Genomic DNA, 23,388 nt, shown 5'->3' with positions numbered 1-23,388 from the left:
CATCTTTCAAGTTTGGTCTGGAATTGCCACACTGCATGTGAGCTGGCTTTCTGGAGGTCATACCCAGACTCTTTGATCTTTCCTGGTTCGCCAGTCCTGAACACCACTGATCTAGCACTAAGCAGTTTTCATAACTGTTGGTTTATCTAGGGCTTCTGGTTGGGGAAGATTCTGAATGATTTTATGGGGGCACACTTGTCTACGAGCATTTTTGTAAAGTTGGTGACAACCTTGTTGTATTCATTCAGGTCCCCTGTTGAGTTCTTGAATATTGCTCAGTCTGCCGACTTGAAGCAGTCCTGTAGCCACTGCTTTGCCTCCCGCGACCACCTCTTTATTGCCCTTACCTCTGGTGTCTTTTTCTTTCGTCTCTGCCTGCATGCAGGTAGGAGGAGAACATCCAGATGATAAGATTCTTCAAAAGGCAGTCGAGGGATTGAATGGTCGTCATTCTTGATGGTAGTATAGCTGTGGCCAAGTGTGTTGGGTTCTCTCGTGCTACAGGTGATATGCTGATAGTAGTTGTGCAGAGATTTCTTCAGCTAGCCTGATTCAAGTTTCCAACAAGAATGTGAAAGGCATCAGGGTAGGCCCTTAATTGCTTGTTAGTCATGGCACTCAATGCTTGCTTGACATTTGCCTTAGGTGGTATATAAACTACAGTCAGGATCACAGTGGAGAACTCTTGGTAGGTAGAACAGTTGGCATTTAATCATTAGATGCTCCAGCTGGAAAGAAAAGAGTGAGACAAGACTGCTACGTCTGAGCACCATGGTGAGTTTATTGTCCAATCTATCTGGTAGATTGAGAACTTCTCAGGCTAGAGCGCCATGTCCGGAGTGTGGGGTGTGAGCCACGTTTCAGCAGAACAGGGAGCTCAGCAATTCCGCATTTCCCCCCCATACACTAATTTTACCTGTAGCTCCTTTGACTTATTCCCCAGTAACTAAACATTGGTCAGGAGGATGATAGGGACTGGTGGTCATGTTCCCTGTCAGTTCAGTCTGGCCTAAAGTCCTCCATGGTACCCTCTTTTCCTATAGTAGTAGACATCTGTCCACTTCCAGGTGCGTACCAGCATTTCTGAGGACAAATTTGCCAAGTCCTTCAGGAGTATGTTTCTTAAAGGGAAATTACAAGATGAAGATTGCTTCAATAACAGTTTAGAAGATGTATACCTAGTAGATTTGTGAGCTGGCTGCAAAAGGTTGCCATATAGCACCAGTGTCACCATTGATCCACTAATTTTGTGAAATATTCTCCTCGAATGGATAATACAAGGACACAGGTACTGAAGGAAAACATAGAAGATTTGGGTAAATGTTCTGTGGTTATGAGCTTTGAAGCCTTATTTCAGGCTGGCTGCAGCTAGTTTGCTGTAATGGTTTGCTTTAGTCTGGGCCACTGTGGTAGAAGTGTAGAGATGTATTTAGGTCACAAGCAAGAGAAAATCTGCAGATGCTGGAAATCCGAGCAACACAGACAAAATGCTGGAGGAACTCAGCAGGCTAGGCAGCATCTCTAGAAAAAAGTACAGTCAACGTTCCTCCAGTATTTTATGTGTGTTGATGTATTTGAGTGTTTGATTTTTGATCCACTGAGCAGGCATGTTTCCATACTCAGATCTGATGATGTAGAAAAAAGTTAATGTTAGGATGTGAAGACAAAAATAGCTGTTTCCTGGGTTCCAGTGAAATGGTCTTCAGAGATTTTTGTTTGGGATATGCTAGGATGGAAATGTAGGGAAGGACGTCATACATTATTCTGTATTATTGATACTTGCCTTTTGTGATTTACTTAAACTGTTGACTTTTAATTGCTATTGTTAGCGCAAAGCAGCATTCATATTGAAATACTGTCCATCCTTAATACAGTGAGTAATTATTGATGTATTCTGAATATTTAATAAGCATTAAATTTCCATTATGTTTTGAATTCAATTATAAATCTCTAACGTTTACCAGGTTGCTGGAAGCGGACAGCAAGTCATTGCGGTCTGTGAATGGATCGCGGCGGAACAGCAGCGGCTCCCTTGTGTCAAGCTCCTCCGCTTCGAGCAACTTGAGCCACTTGGAGGAAGACACATGGATTCTGTGGGGTCGGTTGATCAATGAATGGGAGGAAGTTCGCAAAAAGAAAGAGAAGCTGCTGAGGGTGAGGAACATGGACAGGGCTTGTTACTGCTGCAGTTTATCAGTGGGGTATTGAAAAGTCTTTTTAAAGCCGGTTATCATTTCCAAAGGAGCCATCAAATCTGAGTTTTTTCTTGCGTAGAAACACTGAGTTAATATTGGCCAGTTAAAGGAAGAGGAAATGGCTTACAAGTTTGAGTGATCCATCCTGCTTTCGAATCCTAATATTTTCTGTTTCTATTTTTTAGGTTGTCAGTGTTTGGATATACTTTTAATTCAAAGGAAAGGCATGCTTTCTTTAAACTTAAGGTTCTCCTTGTAACGTAGGGACTGAACCTAGCTTAACCACATTTCAAGTGGAATACTCGAGATAAGAAATATGCAGAAGTTGCAGACTTTACAGTTTTACATTAAAAAGTGATTATTTAACCATGTGACGGTAGATTACAGAAGTAGGTTGTTCTGTCACCTGCTTTTTGTGCCACTCACCTTAACCTGTCCTATTATTAACTCTTTAATTGTAAATGGTGCACTTAAAATCTTCCTGAACTTACAACTTCTACAAAATCAACTGTTATACCTTGCTGCTATAAGGAGAGTGTGTTCAACCATACACCTCTCCAATCCTGCATTCTTGAAACCATTCCAGTAAATCATTTTTTCAACCTTAATTTACTTACACTTTTGAAGTGTACTTCCAAGAAGTGGAGTACTGCAGGTGAACCCCTGCTATTGTACAAGATGACCATAAATCAGGGTCTCTTGATTAAGGGTTTTGTTGACGAGTCCTGGCATCTGCAAAGATCTCAGTCTTGTATTTTCTGCACTCACTTTAAATGGTACAACTTAGCATGAATGTCATCTTTCTTTATATCAGAATATATGGTCTTCAGATTTCTATTTGGATTATTTTCTTCTGTATGTCTAACTTCTGATGCCTGCTGGAGCACCTTTGTTGTTTGCCACACTTAGAAATTTTGTCAACTATTAACTTTCAAAATTGTTCCTCGTAGCCACTCATCATCCTCTGTGGCCTTACTTCCAACTCCATTTCATTGCAAAAGTAACTATGGCCATGGTGCTGTACCTGTTTGATTTTAACACCTCCCATTCTTTCCAGGGTTTCCTATTTATCTATTACATATCACACTGTAGATGAACAGTAATTTGGCAAGCCCTTGTTCACCACAGCTTCATCACGTTCACCTTCCTCAATAAACATTTAGAACCTCAGCACTACTTCCTGCTTTCACATAGCAATCTCCAGTTTGTTCCCTACCGTTCTGCTCCTGCAACAGTCATTTTGCTGTAAAAATACCAATTGGATGATCTGTGGGATTTACTTTCCAATAGTTGTCACACTGACATGCCAAAATACGGATGTGATTAACATACAGATAAAAGCTTAGAGCCTGCTTCTGGTTTGTAAATTTAACATAAGTGACATAGGGGTACAGGAAAGACATGGCTTTTCAAATAATGTTACATTAGTGCTTGAATCTGAATTAGTACTCTTACTTATATTTACAATACCTTTCTCAAGTGGAAGGAAAAATGTAGGGGCTTTGTTACTTAAACTCATTTTATTTGACCCTGTTCTTAATGATTATCAACTTGTGCCAAATCTAATGAGGAATTGACAGTAAAATCGTTTGTCATTTGGATCAAAGTCAAGCTCCAACACTATTCTTTCTTGTTTCTCGACCAGAGATGCAGGTATTTATATCCCGGGATATGTCTGCATTCTGTTGTCCTCAACAATAAGAACAAAGTTGTGACCCTTGGGGATGAAAACATCCTGCTGCTGGTTGAGAATTGTGACTGTGAGATGGAGTTGTGTTTGGCTATAATATTAACACTACACCAAGACCAGTCAAAAGCCAACCCCAGCCATAGCTGCATTTTATTTTCTGACTCAACCTGAAAATCACCTTAACTCTATCTCAAGCAAGCTGTTGATCTTACTTATGAATGGAACCCCATATACTCTTCAAGGTCAGAGAACACATAGTAATGCAAAGCAAAAATCATGACCTGATTAAGTTGACCAGAAGCTAAATGTTTTATGTGAATATATTGTCAGACCTGAACTAATTCTGCCACATATAGTATGGGTTAGATAATCAGGCTCTGTCATGAAGTACCGATTTATATCACCTTTAATTGTAAGTACAACATGCTGTAAAGAGGCAGCTTGCTTTTGAATTTGAAAATCCTGATTTCAGCTATAATCTCAGAATGGTGAAACTAGGGTCCTTCTCCTTAGAAGAAAGATGGCTGAAGGGAGGTCTTAATGAATGTGCACAAATTACTGACTCCCACAACTACCTACACAACACCTCTTCCCACCTTGGCTCTTGGAAGGACACCAATTTCTCCAAATTCACTGCATCTACTCTCATGATGAGGCTTCCATTCCAGGATATCTGAAATGTCCTTTTTTTTCCCCAGAGAGCAGTGCTTCCCTTCCACCATGGTTGACAGAGCTTTCTTTCACATTTCCTCTATCTCTGAGACTTCTGTTCCCATGGTTAATGGTAAGGCTCCATGGTATAAAAAAAATTGGGAACCCCTGCTTTGGACACAACAGATTTCCCCTAATCATCACCTACGCTCCATCACAATTTTTTATCCAGCTGCAGTGAAATCCCACCAGCAGCCTTACTTTCTCCTCCTCAACCCATTCCACCTTGCGTAGGTATCCCTCCTTCCATGACTCAGGTCCGCTCATCCTGCCCCATCCACCCTTCCCTGACCTCAGGCACTTCATCTTTTACCTCAGGAGGTGCAACATTTGTCCTTGCACCACCTCTTTCAACACCATCTAGGGTCCCAGACAGCCCTTCCAGGTGAGACAAAGATTCACGTGCTCCTCCGCAAACCTTGTTTGTAGCATTAGGTTCTCACAATGTGGCCTTCAAGTCATTGATCAGACCAAGTGCAGGCTGGGCAACCATTTTGCAGAACACCTACATTCTGTCTACAGTATCCATCCCCAGCTCCCAGCTGCATGGCATTTAATTTCCTCTTCACATTGCCACATCAACCTAGCCATCCTCAGCCTTCTCCACCGCCAGGGTGAGGGCCACCACAAAAGAGAGAAACAACACTTCATGTTCTGCGTATGTAGTCTACAAACCAATGGTAAGAGCATGAAATTTCCGATAACCCACACCTGCAGTTTCTCTCCTCCTGATCCTCCTTCCATTTTAATCACCCATTTTCATGCCCTCCCTCATTGTTTCCTTCCACATACTACCCATACATTCTACCCACTGACTCTTTTCTCCCTCCCCCCCATCTGATCCTGGTTCTATCTGCCTTTCAGCTCCCCCCTAATGCTTCCCGTTATCACCTTTCTTGCTTACGAAGTTCCAGCTTTTTGTATGCCTGCTTATCTCTCTCCAGCAGCTGTACCCCTCCTTCATCCTCCCATTCTCTCCTTGATCCGTCTGCCTCTCTTTTTCCCCTGCCTCCAGCTATCATCTACCTGCACTCGCTTGCCTCCGTCTCCCATCTCCACCTCTCCCTCTCCCGTCACCCTCCTGGCTTGATCTGTCTGTCATCCATTACCCTTCCACAATTCACCAATCAGCCCTAGGCCTTGAGTCACTCCTCACCCTCTTCTTCTTATATTGGTCATCTCCCCGCTGCTCTTTTAGATGTGAAACCCAAAACATCACAAATTCCTTCTTTTCTCAGCAAATGTTACTCCCCCACCCTCCCCCACATTCCTGCAGCAGATTACCTGTTGCTCCAAATTCCAGCATCAGCTGTAACTTGTATCTTCTGTATACTAAGATGGTTCTGAGGTAAGTAGAGACCTGGTTCCCATGAGTAGTTAGTTCAAGAACTAGGGGTTCATAGTTTAAAATTGTGTACAGAAGGTGCCTGGAGGACAGGGGTAAAACATTTTTACTTATATGCGATGTGATCTGTCAACAGGGCTGAATTTCCTCTTCTGCTATAACCATTCTATATTCAAATTCTATGAAAGTTCAAGAGTCCCATATTATTCTCAAATGCCACAAATGGTATATTCTCTGCTTTGCTTATATGTGCACATGAATGTTAAAAGTTTGACATTTCTCACCATCTTAGGCTGAGCACCAGGGGAAGGATTTTGCATCATCCACATTCAGATAGGAATTCCAGTCTAAGCATCTCTGCATTATAATGCTTCTATTTATGGAATAGAAAGTCAAAAAAACAGTTGGTGCTAAAAATCATAAAACAAAAGTGGAAAATGCTAAAAATACTCAGTGTGTCAGGCAGCTTCTTCTCTTTGTCCCAACATTACCTAGTTTTGATGCCAACTAACTTGAACATTTTTCTCTGCAAACTGGTGCCAGATCTGATTGTTTCCAGAACTCGTTTTTTTTTCAGATATCCAACAACTGATGTGTTGTAAATCCCTCAGTTCCTGAACATATTTGTTTTGTCTGCCTCGCCTATTAACTAGACAACACCAAAAATAATTGTTCACTGAATGACCTTGGTCTTCACCCTACCATAAATATTCCCTCTGTTCTCTCTAACCCCTACCCTTTCCTGCTGCTTTTTTCTCAATTCCAATGAATAGTCCATGACCTGCGTCATAAACTCTGTTTCACTCTAAGCAGATGCTGCCTGGCCCACTCGTGTTTCCACCGTTCTCTGTTTTTATTCTTTCCAAGTAATGCTAGTCTCATTGCAAAAATGTTCAAAGAAATTAAACGTTAAAAGCTGACTATCACCAAGAAGATATTGCCCTGATTACGGTGGGATACTGGCACATTGTGCAATTCTGCAACCGGCTACATTTCCCTGTATAATCATACGCATTGTTGCAGATATCCTAAAAATGCTCAAGTTCAAAAGTTTGTTCTAACACATTCCAATGCTGAATTTCAGAATATTTGTAGAAATTGTGGCAATTCCCTGCAAACTTTCATGGTAATTACGACATGAATAGAGGTCCTTCTTAAAGGACTGGTAGGGTAATTATTCAAAAATGTTATATTTTCTAATAGTTTGACTATTTTTATGCATTTTTGTTTCAATTTTTTAAATGACATTAAATGTTTCAAAAATATTTTTGGATTGCTTTAATGCTTCTGGATGCCAAGCAATCAAAACATCTAGCTTTTAACAGCTGGCTTAAACAGAGTATGCTCTGACAGCTGTCAACACTTCAACTTTATGCTGTTACCTTTCTTAAGGTGATCTCATTCAGTTGCAAAAACATTGTTAACATGCTGCATGCAATTCAGCAGGCTCTGGCCCTTGTTTCTCTGCCGGTGCTGTCCTAGGGATATTATAGAACATAAGAAATAGGAGCAGGAATAGGCTATCTGGCTCATCGAGCCTGCTCCACCATTCAGTAAGATCATGGCTGATCTGGCCATGGACTCATCTCCACCTAACTGTCTTTTCTCTATAGCCCCTAATTCCCCTACTATGCAAAAATCTAACTAACCTTGTCTTAAATATATTTACTGAGGTAGTCTCCACTGCTTCACTGGGCGGAGAATTCCACAGATTCACCACTCTCTGGGAAAAGCAATTCCTCCTCATCTCCATCCTAAATGTACTCCCCCGAATCTTGAGGCTATGTTCCCTATTTCTAGTCTTACCTACCAGTGCTAACAACTTTCCTGCCTCTATCTTATCTATCCCTTTGATAATTTAATATTCTTTTTATAATATTACTTCACATTCAGGCCCTCAAGATGGAGAGCTTTTTAGCAGCATCTTGGAGGGAAGGGAGATCTAGAGCTTGGAGTCTTAGCACCTGAAGCTGGTGGAGTTATGAATATTTTTATGAGGTTAGAATTGGATGGGGTTTTGATAACTCTCAAAGATGGAGTCATAGAGTACTACAGCTCAGAAACGTGCCCTTTGGCCCATCTAATCCATGCTAAGCTATTATTCTCCCTGGTCAATTGACCTGTAGTGTGTGAAGAGAATTGGTAATGGAGAGCTGAAGCACGGAAGGGTTCGAAAACCTAGTTGAGAATTTTAAAATTAAGTGCATTGGTTAACCAAAGAGCTAGTGAAGGTCATCAAGCACAAATAATGGGAGAATGCAACCTGTGAGTATTAAGATGTGGCATGGAAAGAGTTTCGGGTGATCTGTTTTACAGGGAATGTGCTAGGAGAGGCTAGATGGATGCATACTACAGCAACAAGAAGAGCTGAAGTTGAAGAGAGTAAATGGCATGAGAGTGTTGTTTGTGATATGGGTCAAAGATGATTAGAACAAAGAAAATAGAACAGTACAGTATAGCAGAGTCCCTTCAGCCCATGATATTGTGCAGACTCTTTAACCTACTCAGTTTAACCTTTCCCTCCACTAGCCTTTCATTTTCTCTTGAATATCCTTAATACATTGCCCTCTACTACTTGTCCTGAGTGCGGAAGAAACCAAGATTGGACTCATAAGCCACTTGAGAGCCCATAAGTAGATCAACAGAATGATGACCATCATCCTCGACCTCGAGGGATAGCCATGATGACGACCAGCACCCCGGCAAGCACATTCCACGTAACTAACACACACTGTGTTTTTAAAAAAAAAACTACCTCTGACATTGCCCCCTAGAGTTAAAAATACACTTGGACTAAGATGTTAACTGTCCTGTGCTATCACCAGTGGGATCATCAGTTGATCTGCCAGCTGTCTTCAGCAGTTTCGGCCCACTTATGATCAAGACTCCCTCGAGGTGGTGGGCCAGCAGTGCTAAAGCACCACCTTCCACTGGTGAGCTTAAAAACTTGGCATCTGCCTCTATCAGTCACTTCCATCCAACAGATAGTCTGCTCTTCAGGTGTCTGTGCGATTGCAGCAGCAAAAGGGAAAAACTCCCTGCCATAAGCCTCCAGCCACCGTCAATTTGCCAATACCTTGGAAGCAGCCAACCACAGCCGACACTGAGCCTGTCCGTCCGAAAACTTCGAGCCTCCGACCAGCCCTTCCGATACAGCCTCCCGAGTGCCTTCGACCTCACGCCGGCCGCTGAAACAAGCAAAGCCGAGGATTTCGGGGCCTTCTGCTCTAGAGATTACGGTTACCACACAGTAGTAGCGGCAGCGAAGTGGGCATTTCAGAAGTTTTCCAGATGTTCCTCTGCACTCTCACATCCATCTCCATCAAATCAGAATTGTGCTTTCCTCAGGCTGTCCATTTTACCTCTGCTTCTATATCATTAGTTTTGTACTTCTTACTATTTATTAAAAAGAAATTACCACTTGTATTATCTAATCTCTGACAACTTTGAGACAGTGAGGGGGCAGAAAGGTTAATCTGGGTTCCAGGAGCAGTCAAGGATTGTACTTGCAAGAGAGGACTTATTTGAAGTAAAGTACTTTATTGTGGAGACTGCTAACAAAATGAAAACCCAACTGCAGATATTCTGATCAGAATCCGTGCAGTGGGGTCATTGTCATTGGTTTAGTGTCCTACGCTTCAGTTCAGGGCTAGTATTCGTGTGTAATGTAGCATTTCCTCCTCCCATATGTGTTATACACAGTGCTTCCTCTGTTTAAAAGGCATCATTGAAATTCAGGCTGAAGGTAAATTCTTGAAGGGTGCACGGGGGGGAAAAATGATCTAATCCAGTGTGTGGGCTGGAATTGATGACAATGGTCAGGAAGAGAAACCTGGAGAGATAAGCAAGTGCAGGCAGTTTATACACCCTACAGCCTTACCTGAAAGGCCTCAGTAACTGGATTATTAGCTCTGAATTGTATTTTGCCATGGAAAATATCCTTACTAAACGGAACGTTGCTGAGAGAGTGCAAATGGGGATCTGTGTGGCTCGAAGGGTCGGAAGGGCTGACTCCGCACTGTATCACTAAATAAATAAGTAATTGCTTAATAGGAAGGGTACTTGATCCTGAAGTTGATGGCAATGTTCTTTTCTTCAGACACGGAATGCTGCAGCTATCTTCCATGTTTCTAAGACTGTGGTTAATTGGCTACACTTTCCGCTTCATGAAGTCAACCAATAACCTGTACTGGAGTTAGCAAAAGCTGTCAGCGTTGAGAGACATTTTGCCTAACTGTGATCATCTTTCCGGCTGCTTCCGACTGGGATTCTCAGGTGTATGACTAGGTATTTGTGTCACTTCCAGTGGTACTGGGAAACATTAAATGAGAGAGAAAGTTAAAAGATTTTCACTTATTTTCAGGAACTGATTCGGAAAGGAATTCCACACCATTTCCGTGGGATCGTTTGGCAGTTGCTATGCAATGCAACTGATATGCCTGTGAAAAACCAGTATTCAGAGCTGCTAAAGATGACCTCGCCTTGTGAGAAGCTGATCCGGAGAGACATTGCACGGACCTACCCAGAGCACGAATTCTTTAAAGGACAAGACAGTCTTGGACAGGAGGTGCTATTCAATGTTATGAAGGTGAGAGACAGGATTTACTCTAGATCGCTTGTAGGTACATATAAATTTTGGGTACAAATGACAGCCATTTAGTCCACTTGTTATATTGTCTTATACAGAACAATCCCCTCTAATCTAATGTACCAAATAAGACTTTAGCCTAATAAGTTACAGTATAACATACTCATCCAAGTAAAGTTTAAATTTTCTTGAGGCTTCTCCAATCAATGGCATCCCTAATCTCTGATAATGCCCTCTGCTCCCAAAACTGAAGTAGAGTGTAACAAAATAAAGGGATTACAGTTAAGAAAGTTGTCTATGATTTAGGAATAGAACGTGACTGATAGAGATGAAAAACATTGCCAGCTACAGGAACCTTGTTGTTCTAATGAATAACACAATAGCCATCCAGAAAAGTATCAACTGCTTTGGGAGGGTAAATAACACGTGCAAATTCATGCAACATATTGTGACCCTGTGATCTCTGTCTTGGATGTCGACATCAGAACATCTCAGAACATCTTTCAAGAGGATGAACCCTCGCAAGGCGTCAGGCCCTGATGGTATACCTGGTAGGGCACTGAAAACCCGTTTCAACCTACAGGTGGGAATGTTCAAGCACATCTTCAATCTCTCACTGCTGCAGTGGGAGGTTCCCACCTGCTTCAAAAGGTTGACGACCAGTGCCCAAACATAGCAGGGTTCAATGACTTAATGACTGGACCACTATGTCCAGCATCTCCATCTAGAAAAAAAAAGAATTTCCTGGTGGCCGACCATTTTAATTCCTATTTCCCTTCCATTTCCAATATGTTGGTACATGGTCTCCTCTTCTGCCATGATGAGGCCACTCTCAGGATGGAGGAGCAGCATCTCATATTCCATCCAGGTAAACTCCAACCTGATGAGATAAACATAGATCTCTCCAACTTTTGGGAGTTTTCCCCTCACCTTCCCTCTTCTTCAGTTTCCTACTTCAGCTTCTTACTACTTCTCCTCACCTGCCTATAACATCCCCCTAATGCCCCATCTTCTTCCCTTTTTCTCATCAGGTTCCTTTATCTCCAGCCCTTTGTAGGTTCCACTTGTCACCTCCCAGCTTCCTACTTCATCCTGTTTCTGCAGCCACCTAGCTTTACCCATCACTTTCTAGCTTGTCCTCCTTCCCCTCCCCCCACAACCTCATTCAGGCATCTTCCCCCTTCCTTTCCAGTCCAGGTGAAGGGTCTCTGTTCGAAACATCAACTGTTTATTCATTTCCATAGATGATGCCTGACCTGCTGAGTTCCTCCAGGACTTTGTGTGTATTGCTCAGTAGCTATTGCCCAGTTGCACTCATATCTACTGTGATGAAGTGCATTGAGTGGTTGCTCATGGCCAGAATCAGTTCTTGCCTAAGGAATTGCCTCATGTTAGTCCTGGATGTCAATATCTCTGAAGTGCTAACCTGGATCCACCATAATCAGTGCAGCTACAAAGAAGATGCAACAGCAGCTATATTTCATTAGGAGTTTGAGTAGATTTGGTATGTTACCAAAAACACTCAGAATTTTCTACAGATGAACCGTGGAGAGCATTCTAACTGGCTGCATCACTCTCTGGTATTCCTGGGTAGGTAGGGCTCCTGCACAGGATTGAAGTAAGCTGCAGAGAGTTGTAAATTTGTTCAGCTCCATCATGGGCACTAGCCTCCTTAGTATCCAAGAAATATTTAAGGAGCAATGCCTCAAAAAGGTGGCATCCATCATTAAGGACCCCTGTCACCCAGGTCATGCCTTGTTTTCATTGCTATCATCAGGAAGGAGATACTGAGGCCTGAAGGCACACACTCAGTGATTCAGGAATAGCTTCTTCCCATTTGCCATCTGATTTCTCAATGGGCATTGAACCCATGAACACTACTTCACTACTTTTTAATTTCTATTTTTGCACTAATAGATAGTAATTCAGTTTTTTTTCTCTATTATCATGTATTGCATTACACTGCTCCACAAAGTCACAAATTTCATGTATATGCTGGTGATATTAAACCTGATACTTATTCTGCCATTTTACCCAAATTCCACCTGTGTGTCACCATGGCCCCTCGGGGAACATACAGACTGGACCATGTTCGTAGAAATAAACATGGTAAGTACAAAGTCTGGTGACCCAGGCCTGAACCAGAAAACCAGGTATGATTTGCGGAGGGCTATTTCAAGCGCGAACAGACAATTTCGAATGAGGTTGGAGGCGACATCGAATGTACGACAGCTCTGGCAGGATTTGCTTTACTTCCTACAAAGTGAAATCCAATAGCATGAATGGCAGCGATGCTGCACTTCTAGATGAACTCAACGCCTTCTATGCCTGCTTTGAAAGGAAGAATATAACTACAGCTGTGAAGATCCCTGCTGCACCTGATGACCCTGTGATCTCTGTCACAGAGGCCGATGTTAGGCTGTCTTTCTTTCTTTTTCTTTTTAAATCTTTTTATTGAGTAAGTATACAAAAAAGGTAAGCCATATAAACATTAATACAATGTTAAAGTATAATAAAATTCCAAAAGATAACAATACCAAAAAGAAAATACTACAAACAATGTAATTTAAGCATAAGAAACCAAGATAACATAATAGTATACTAGATTTTATATATATCAATGGAAAAAAAAAGAAAAAAAAAACCCCAAAAAAAAAACCCACCGTGCAACTAACTAAAAGCAAAGCAAAGCAATGGGCTAACTTGAAACCAAACAGAGTTAAACTTAAAATCACGTCCTCAATCCCGACCTCCATTAAAACAGTGAAGAAAAAACAAGAAGGGTAAATATTACATTAAATGAAAATATCGAATAAAAGGTCCCCAAATCTGTTCAAATTTAAATGAAGAATCATAAAGGTTACTTCTAATTTTCTCCAGATTCAAACATAAAATCGTCTGAGAAAACCAAAAAAAGGTAGTTGGAGCATTAAGCTCTTTCCAATGTTGTAAAATACATCTTTTCGCCATTAAAGTAAGAAATGCAATCATTCTACGGGCTGAAGGGGAAAGATTACTAGAAATTTTAGGTAGTCCAAAGATAGCAGTAATAGGGTGAGGAGAGATATCTATATTTAATACCTTAGAAATAATATTGAAAATATCTCTCCAAAAAGTTTCCAAAGTAGGGCAAGACCAAAACATATGAGTTAAAGAGGCTATCTGCCCCGAACATCTATCACAGAAAGGATTAATATGCGAGTAAAAACGCGCTAACTTATCTTTGGACATATGTGCTCTATGAACCACTTTAAATTGAATTAGGGAATGTTTAGCACAAATAGAGGAAGTATTAACTAATTGTAAAATCTGCCCCCAATCATCCACAGAAATGGTAAGCCCCAATTCCTGTTCCCAATCTACCCTAATCTTATCAAATGGAGCTTTCCTAAGTTTCATAATAATATTATAAATCATAGCCGATGCACCTTTCTGACATGGATTAAGGTTAATTATCGAATCTAAAATATATATAGGAGGAAGCATTGGAAAGGAAGTAAGTATAGTACTTAGGAAATTTCTAACTTGTAAATATCTAAAAAAATGTATTCTTGATAAGTTATATTTATTAGATAATTGTTCAAAAGACATAAGGGAACCATCTAAAAATAAATCCAAAAACCGTAAAATACCCTTAGTCTTCCAAGTTTGAAAAGCGCGATCCGTAAAAGAGGGAGGAAAAAATATGTTACCTAAAATAGGAATCGCTAACCCGAATTGATTAAGATCAAAAAATTTTCTGAATTGAAACCAAATGCGCAAAGCATATTTAACTATCGGGTTAGAGACCTGCTTAAGACGTTTCGAATCAAAAGGAAGAGAGGAACCTAAAATAGAACCAAGTGTATAACCCTGAACAGATTGTAATTCCAATGCTACCCATTTAGGAATAAATAGTATGTCCCGGTCAAGTAACCAAAATTTCATATGTCGAATATTAATAGCCCAATAATAAAATCTAAAGTTAGGTAATGCTAAACCTCCATCTCTCTTAGCTTTCTGTAAATGTATTTTACCCAGTCTCGGATTCTTGTTCTGCCAAATAAATGAAGAAATTTTAGAGTCAACTTTATCAAAAAAAGATTTAGGAACGAAAATTGGTAATGCCTGAAACACATATAAAAATTTTGGCAAAAAAAACATCTTAACTGCATTAATACGACCAATCAAAGTTAAATATAAGGGAAACCATTTAGATGAAAGTTGAGTAATATGGTCTATTAATGGTAAAAAGTTAGTCTTAAATAAATCTTTATGTTTACAAGTAATTTTAATCCCAAGATATGAAAAGTAATTATTAATCAATTTAAATGGAAATTTATAATATAAGGGAAGATGTTTATTAATCGGAAAAAGTTCACTCTTACTAAGATTTAATTTATAACCTGAGAAAAGACCAAATTGTGCTAATAACTCTAAAACAGCAGGAATGGATCTCTCAGGATTAGAAATATATAAAAGTAAATCATCAGCATAGAGTGATAATTTATGGGACTTTAATCCCCGAGTTATCCCAGTAATATTTAAAGATTCTCGAATAGCAATTGCAAGAGGTTCTAATGCAATATCAAATAATAGGGGACTAAGAGGACAGCCTTGTCGAGTACCACGAAAGAGAGGAAAAAAAGGTGAGTTTAAGGAGTTAGTACGAACCGAGGCTACAGGGGAGTAATATAACAGTTTAATCCAGGATATAAATTTCAAGCTAAAATTAAACATTTCAAGCACCTTAAATAAATAAGGCCATTCTACTCTATCAAAAGCTTTCTCGGCATCTAAAGAAATAACACACTCAGGAACATTTTGTGAGGGAGTATAAACGATATTTAACAATGTACGAATATTATAAAAAGAGTAACGACCTTTAATAAAACCCGTTTGGTCTTCCGAAATAATAGAAGGAAGTACTTTTTCTAGTCTATTTGCTAATAACTTAGAAAAAACTTTAGAATCAACATTTAATAAAGATATTGGTCTATAAGATGCACATTGAGCAGGGTCTTTATCCTTCTTTAGTATTAAAGAAATTGATGCTCTATTAAAAGATTCCGGAAGTTTACCAAGTTTCAAAGAAGCCTCAAAAACCTTATAGAGCCAAGGAATCAATAAAGAAGCAAAACATTTATAAAATTCAACGGTAAACCCATCAGGGCCAGGAGCTTTCCCCAGATTCATAGAAAAAATAACATTCTTAATCTCATCCATTGTAATGGAAGTATCTAATAAAGAAGACATATCCTGTGAAATCAGAGGGAAGTCTAACTTATCTAAAAAATCATTCATATATTTAGAATCTCGAGGAGACTCTGATTGGTATAAAGAAGAATAAAAATCACAAAAGGTTTGATTAATCCCCACATGATCCAATATCAATCGATCATTTTGGTTATAAATCTGATTGATTTGAGATTTAACATAATTAGATTTCAATTGATTAGCCAGCAGCTTGCCAATTTTATCACTGTGAACATAAAAATCACTTCTTGTTTTCTTTAATTGGTTTACAATCGAGGACGAGAGTAGTAAACTGTGTTCCATTTGAAGTTCAGTTCTTTGTTTGTATAGCTCCTCAGAAGGAGCCATAACATATTTCTTATCAATTTCTTTAATCTTGTCCACAATTACCATCTCCTCCTGCTTCTGTTTCTTCCTCAAAGCAACGGAATACGAAATAATCTGACCCCGAATATAGGCTTTAAAAGTGTCCCAAAGAGTGTTAACCGAAATATCTTCTGTATGGTTAATTGTAAAAAAAAAGCTCAATCTGTTCATTCATAAAATTAACAAAGTCCGAGTCCTGAAGCAACAGCGAATTAAAACGCCATTGTCTATTGTTTGGTATATTGGCCATAATTTTAATAGAAAGCTTAAGTGGAGCATGATCCGAAATGGTTATAGAATCATAATCACATTTAATCACTGAAGGAATGAGACGAGAATCAATGAAAAAATAATCAATTCTTGAATAGGAATGATGAACATGTGAAAAGAAGGAAAAATCTTTTTCCTGAGGATGCAGAAAACGCCAAATGTCCGTCGACCCAGAATCAGAAAGGAAAAAATTAATCAAATTTGCAGATTTATTAGGTAAAGTCCGTAAAGGAGCCGAACGGTCCAAAGCTGGAGATAAACAGGTATTAAGATCTCCGCCCCAAATCAATGAAAACTCGTTCAAATTCGGAAACTGATCAAACAATGATTTATAAAATTCCGGACAATCCATATTAGGAGCATAAACATTAACCAAAACTACTTTTTTATTAAATAATAAACCACTAACCAATAAAAATCTACCATTCGGATCAGAGATAATATCCTGTTGTATAAAAGTAACTGAGGAGTCTATAAAAATAGAGACGCCTCGAATCTTAGCATTGGAGTTCGAATGAAATTGTTGTCCCTTCCAAAATTTGAAAAAACGTAGTCTGTCCCCCCTCCGTACATGGGTCTCTTGTAAAAATAAAATTTGTGCTTTAAGTCTCCGGAACACTTTAAAAACTTTTTTCCTTTTAATAGGATGATTAAGACCATTAGTATTCCAGGAGACAAAATTAATAATAGACTCCATAAATCCTAAAGTCAACCCATAACAAGGAGGATTGACAATAGGCGCGACCCACAGACCCGGAGAGGAAACAGAACATACAAAAGATACCGGGGAAAAGGACGTAACCAATACTTCAATAATGTATATAGCCCAAAGAGAAACAAACTAAAACGTGAAGCCCCTCCCACCGCCCCCCACCCCAGGACCCCAAGGCGAAATCTAAAGCAGACCCGCCAGAAAGAAGCAAGCGCTAAAACTACCCCCATGACTTCCGGTATACGCTCCCTAAAAAAAGGTATAAATATGAAAAGGATCAGCTAATTGTAAAACAGTAAAAAAAATAAGTAAAAAAAAAGTTAGCTCAATTAAAATACACACAGAACAGAACAAAAGCCGGAAAGTATATATTAAAAAAAAACCACAATAAACCTCAAACTCATGAATAGACACAGCAACAAAAAAAATAGGATTATTAACATAAAATGATTATAAAAAGCAAAACAGAATAAAATTTAAAAAAAACTACAAAATTTAAGGCCGCACAGGAAATACGTAAGATGACAAAAGGGAAGTAACCACCCAGAATCCCCTGGGAAAAGAAAGAAATGACGCAGTTAAAAAGAAAGTTTAGCAGCCATATTAAGAAATCGAAAGTAAACTTTTCTGCCCAAATAGGGCACAGAAAAGTTAAAACCAACCAATTCACAGCCTCCGATCAACGGAGAAAATTAAAAAAAGGCAATTAAGATGTTGAAGATGAAAGTTGATCCAGATAACTCTGGGCATCCGATGGAGAATCAAAAAAACGAAGAGCTCCATCTAACATGCGAATCCTTAGACGTGCAGGGTACAGCAGCGCTGGTCTTAAATCCATCTTATAGAATTCCGACATCACGGATCTGTAACGGACCCGTTGGTCCCAGATTGGTTTACTGAAATCTTCCACGAATCGGAACCTAAGATCCGAAAAATCAATGAAACCTTTAGATCGAGCGAATCGAAACAGTCTCTCCTTGTCTTGAAAGTAATGAAAACGTAAGATAACATGCCTAGGTCTATCTGACCTAGACGAGTATGATGGGATTCTGTGAACACGATCCAGTAGCGGTGGTTGGTCAGGAAATACAGTAGGGAATGCATCTTTTAAAAGTTGGGAGAAATATTTCATAGGGTTGTTAGCTTCCACGGCTTCCCTGACGCCAATCATTCGTAAATTCTGCCGTCGCATTCTAGATTCCAAGTCAGAGTTTTTAAAAGTCAAAAAGTCAAGTTTCTTCTTCATTACATTAATTGTTTCTTCGACTTTCCCCATCTTAAGCTCACTTTGTTGCGCGGATTTTTGAAGACCAGATATAGCCGACTGATGTTCCGCAATACATGTTTGCATCTTATCAATTAAATCGGCAATTTTCTGGAACTTAGTTGAGATTTCCATATGAATCAGGTCTTTAACAGAGCCCATAATTTCTGTACGAATCATCTCCCTAACAGAGGTTGAAATTTCCCTCTGAATTAACTCCGATATAGCTTCCAAAGTCACCGGTGATTCAGTCGGAGGGAGATCCGTAGCTTTCGGTTTAACCGGAGGTTTACCATCCTTGCCGTCTTTCCCGTTCTTAGACAAAGCCGATCTCAGTATCATCCAATTGTCAGAGAATTCAGTTTAATTCAAAGTATTGTAAAAATTGATGCCTTAATAGTTAATTAAAGTATAGCTGACCATAGAGAGAAAAAACTCAGAGGTAATGGAGCGAGTCAAGAACGCGACTTCACTCCATGAGCGCTACCGGAAGTCCCCTAGGCTGTCTTTAAAAGAGAGTGAACCCTCGCAAGGCTGAAGGTCCCGATGGAGTACCTGGTAAGGCTCTGAAGACCTGTGCCATCCAACTGGTGGGAATATTCAAGGACACTTTCAACCTCTCACTGCTATGGGTGGAAGTTCTCACTTGCTTCAAAAAGGCAACAATTATACCAGTGCCTAAGAAGAATAATATGAGCTGCCTTAATAACTGTCACCTGGTAGCAGTCACATCTACAGTGATGAAATGCTTTGAGAGTTTGGTCATGACTATTGCAATTTGCCTATTGCCACAACAGGCCAACGGCAGATGCAATCTCAATGGCTCTTCACACGGCTTCAGACCCCTGGACAACACAAACACCTATGTCAGGATGTTGTTCATCAACTATAGCTCAGCATTTAATACCATCATTCCCACAATCCTGATTAAGAAGTTACAGAACTTGGGCCTCTGTAGCTCCCTCTGTTTCCTAACTGGAAGACCACAATCTGTGCGGATTGGTGATAACATCTCCTCCTTGCTGACAATCAACACTGGTGCACCTGAGAGGTCTGTGCTTAGCCCGCTGCTCTACTCTCTCTATACCCATGACTGAGTGGCTAGGCATAACTCAAATACCATCTATAAATTTGTTCATGATACAAACATTGTTGGTAGAATCTCAGATGGTGAAGAGAAGGCGTACAGGAGTGAGGTACGCCAACTAGTGGTGTTGCAGCAACAACCTGGCACTCAACGTCAGTAAGATGAAAGAGCTGATTGTGGACTTCACCAAGGGTAAGATGAAGGAACACATACCAATCCTCATAGAGGGATCAGAAGTGGAGAGAGTGAGCAGTTTCAAGTTCCTGGGTGTCAAGATCTCTGAAGACCTAACCTGGTCCCAACATATTGATGCAATTATAAAGAAGGCAAGACAGCGACTATACTTCATTAGGAGTTTGAAGAGATTTGGTATGACAACAAATACACTCAATAGCTTCTATGGATGTACCGTGGAGAGCATTCTGACAGGCTGCATCACTGTCTAGAATGGGGGAGGGGGGGGCGGGTGTTGCTACTGCATAGGACCGAAAGAAGCTGCAGAGGGTTGTAAATTTAGTCGGCTCCATCTTGGGTACTAGCCTACAACGTACCCAGGACATCTTCAAGGAGTGGTGTGTCAGAAAGTCAGCGTCCATTATTACGGACCTCCAGCCCCCAGGACATGCCCTTTCCTCACTGTTACCATCAGGTAGGAGGTACAGAAGCCTGAAGGCACACACTCAGTGATTTAGGAACAGCTTCTTCCCCTCTGCCACCCGATTTCTAAATGGATATTGAACCCTTGAACACTATCTCATTTTTTAATATATATATTAATTCTGCTTTTTGCATGTTTTTTAATCTATTCAATATGTGTATACTGTAATTGATTACTTATTTATTATTATTTTTTTCTTCTATATTGTGTATTGAATTGAACTGCTACTGCTAAGTTAACAAATTTCACAACACGTGCCAGTGATAATAAACCCAATTCTGATTCTCATCTTGGCTTCTCTGACCATATCTCCATAATGTTAATCCAAGCATACTGACCACTGCTGAAAGTGGAGAAACCAGTCAAGAGGACCATCATTGTATGACCTAATGAGGCAATCTCTATACTTCAGGATTATTTTGAATGGACTGACTAGCAGATCTTCAAGAATGCCACCACAGACGAAGACCCAGACGTTGAGGAATATGCCTCATCTGTTAGTGTGTGGACGACATTGGTACCTCAAGAACAGTAATCTTATGGTCCATTCAGAAGCCACTGCTTGCTGACTTTAAAGATTCAGCAATGCCACAAAATCTGCATTTTTCAAATCTCACTCTACTCACCCTTTCTGTCTCCGTAACCTCTTTTAGTCCTGTAGTTCTGTACAAACTTTTGGCTCCTCCAATTCGCTCCTCATGTACTTCCCTTTCTTTATCGCACAATTGGTGACTACGCTGTCAGCTACCTAGATCACATGCTCTGAAATCCCCCCCGCCACTAAATCTGCCAGCTATTCTTCTCATCTTAGAGTTTGCCTTGTCTTCCAAGCTTTTGGCCTCAATTTAAATGACACATTTGGCTCAGTGTAATTCTTTTTTTGATTACTGACTATTATATGAAGTGTTTTAGGATATTTTAGTACACAAGTACAAGTACTGGTGGGAAGAGGCCTGTTGCTATTTAATATTTGGATACACTACCAATCGGTAAAGGTTGTTGCTTTACATTGGACAGTCACTATTGCATGTGTACAATACAGGGAGCCATAGTTGTGTCATTGTATAACAGTAGGGCACTCTACTCTTGGGTTCATATTTATTACCATGTAGCACTTGTCTAGTTTATTTGAATACAGGTTGATCATCATCTAACATTGTAATACAGTGTATATAATAATTTCTAAGAGGTGTTTTAATACCTATTACAGGCGCAATAAGCTGCAGGAGTTCTTGAATTCCCATCCCTTCCCTGGCCTCTTCACTCGATCTTAATCTTAGAGACGGGAATATGTATGAATATTAAGTATTGTGATGGTAATTTATAGTATGCAGGAAGGAAAACTTCTTGATGTAGCAGGTGGAAGAGAAAACATGAACAATTAATTTTTTAAAAGAAACTTCCTCTTGGCTGTATGCATTTTTCCAAATGGCTGAGACGAAAATAAAATATGTTACATAAGTGTCCCCAGAAAAATGGTTGAATAATAGATCAAGCTATCCCTGCAAAATGTTAAAGGCAGTGCTTTGAACAAGTTCAAACATCATCGGTTCACATCATTTGTATCATTTCATATTCATCCATTCTCCTGTCTGTTGTAAGTCCAGAATAAGTGGTCAGTGTCCCTACATCAAGTTACCCTTCCATTTAGCCTAGTGATCTCTTAACTGATCATAGTAATATCCACCAGTCTGAAATTTGCAGTTCTGTTCCTGAAACCTACTACAAACACTTTTCTGTCTTGGATACAATGTCAGTCGTACTTACAGGCAGCTTTCTTGGACTGGTAGTTTACACAATTTTACACAATTTACAATCCCCACTAGTCCAGAGTACTTCTAGAACAAAGAGATGACTCCATGCTCTTAAATGCTTTCAGTTACTGACTTGCAAAATATGGGAAGATGAGATTCATAAAGTGGCTGTGGCCATCAGCTGGTCTTAATCATGAGAGAACATGCATATAGGTCAATACTTCACCAGAGATATATGTACATAATTGACTAAATCTGATGAAGCAGCAAGTTATAAGAATATAAAATGTTCAAAATAAGCACTTTTCACAGAGACCAAGGAAAAACAGCTTGTAAAAATCACAAGATTATATCAAAGATGATTAAGGAGGCACGTCTGTTCTGATGAAAGGTCATCAACTTGAAATGTTAACCTTTGTTTCTCCACAGATGCTGTTGTTAGCAATAGATTGTTTTCAAATTCCCAGCATCTATTATTTTCCTATTGTATGTCTATCTGCTGTTTAGTAGATTGCAATTGAAATATCATTTTGAGTAGTAAAAGATTTTCTATGATCCATGTAAATGAATTTCTCATGTTTCTGAGGATATCTTAAAATGGTGGCTGGAAAATTATCCTATCAATTGGCTTAGAATAATTGACTGGATGTTTGCAGCATGCACACACAGGTAGTCCTCAAACAGCATCAAAAACGTAAGAATACTTAGTTCATACTTTCACCTGGCAATGTTCTATCCTCTTATAATTCTATGAATATCCCTATTTTAGAGAACTGTCTGTGTTGAAATGTTCCAATTAGGGTGAGATGAGCAAAAATTTCCAGTCTTGTTCTGAATTTATTTATTTTAATTTTCCTATGTTAATTAAGTAACAACATAGTCTTGTCTGCACTTCAGTCACTGAACTTCTAATTGCCTTGTGCATCTAAAATTTCTCAAACAGTTTGCCTTAGAGTCTGTTTCTTTCATGACAGGCATACTCTCTGGTTGACCGTGAAGTTGGATATTGCCAAGGAAGTGCATTCATTGTGGGCCTCCTCCTCCTGCAGGTCAGTGTGAAGAACTTCACCATTAATGCTTAGAAGTCATGAAGAACTGCAGTGGTGTGATACTTCCATATAAATTATTTTGTATTTTAATGTAATGTTTTGATTCTAGCTTTCTGACTGTTTAAGGGAAAGCTTTTCTAGTGCACTTTTAAAACATCGAACATAGAACAACGTTGCACAGGAATAGGCACTTTGGTTCACACTCATAATGCTGTGCTGAACCAATTAAATTGGTAATCCTATGACCCAAACAATGTCCACATCGTTCCATTTCCCTCACATTCATGTGCCTATATAACATCTCTTAAATGTCTCTAATGTACAGTGCCTTGAAAAAGTATTTAGCCCCGAACCCTTTGTTCACATAAATGAGTATTACCATCAGGAATTTTGATCAATTTAACTGATATTTTTTATTTGTGAATCACATACTCCTTTCTTTTCCCCACAGTGAACAGGGAAAA

The 23,388-nt window shown here is 39.6% G+C and overlaps 1 protein-coding gene across 4 annotated transcripts in view; it reads left to right on the top strand.

Moving 5' to 3' along the window:
• LOC134339458 (EVI5-like protein) overlaps nt 1-23,388 on the top strand; it is a 275,292-nt gene that overhangs the window by 67,269 nt on the left and 184,635 nt on the right. For all 4 annotated transcript variants that reach the window (XM_063035989.1, XM_063035988.1, XM_063035987.1 and 1 more), the window contains exons 4-6: nt 1,965-2,154; nt 10,305-10,529; nt 22,850-22,924. In XM_063035989.1, the coding sequence (XP_062892059.1) occupies nt 1,965-2,154; nt 10,305-10,529; nt 22,850-22,924 (490 nt within the window). The remainder of the gene's footprint in view (nt 1-1,964; nt 2,155-10,304; nt 10,530-22,849; nt 22,925-23,388) is intronic.

Source organism: Mobula hypostoma, chromosome 29 (genome assembly GCF_963921235.1).
Source record: "Mobula hypostoma chromosome 29, sMobHyp1.1, whole genome shotgun sequence".
Taxonomy (NCBI): Eukaryota; Metazoa; Chordata; class Chondrichthyes; order Myliobatiformes; family Myliobatidae; genus Mobula; species Mobula hypostoma.
The sequence above is the reverse complement of the archived record's forward strand: the minus strand, read 5'-3'. Positions and strand labels throughout refer to the sequence as shown.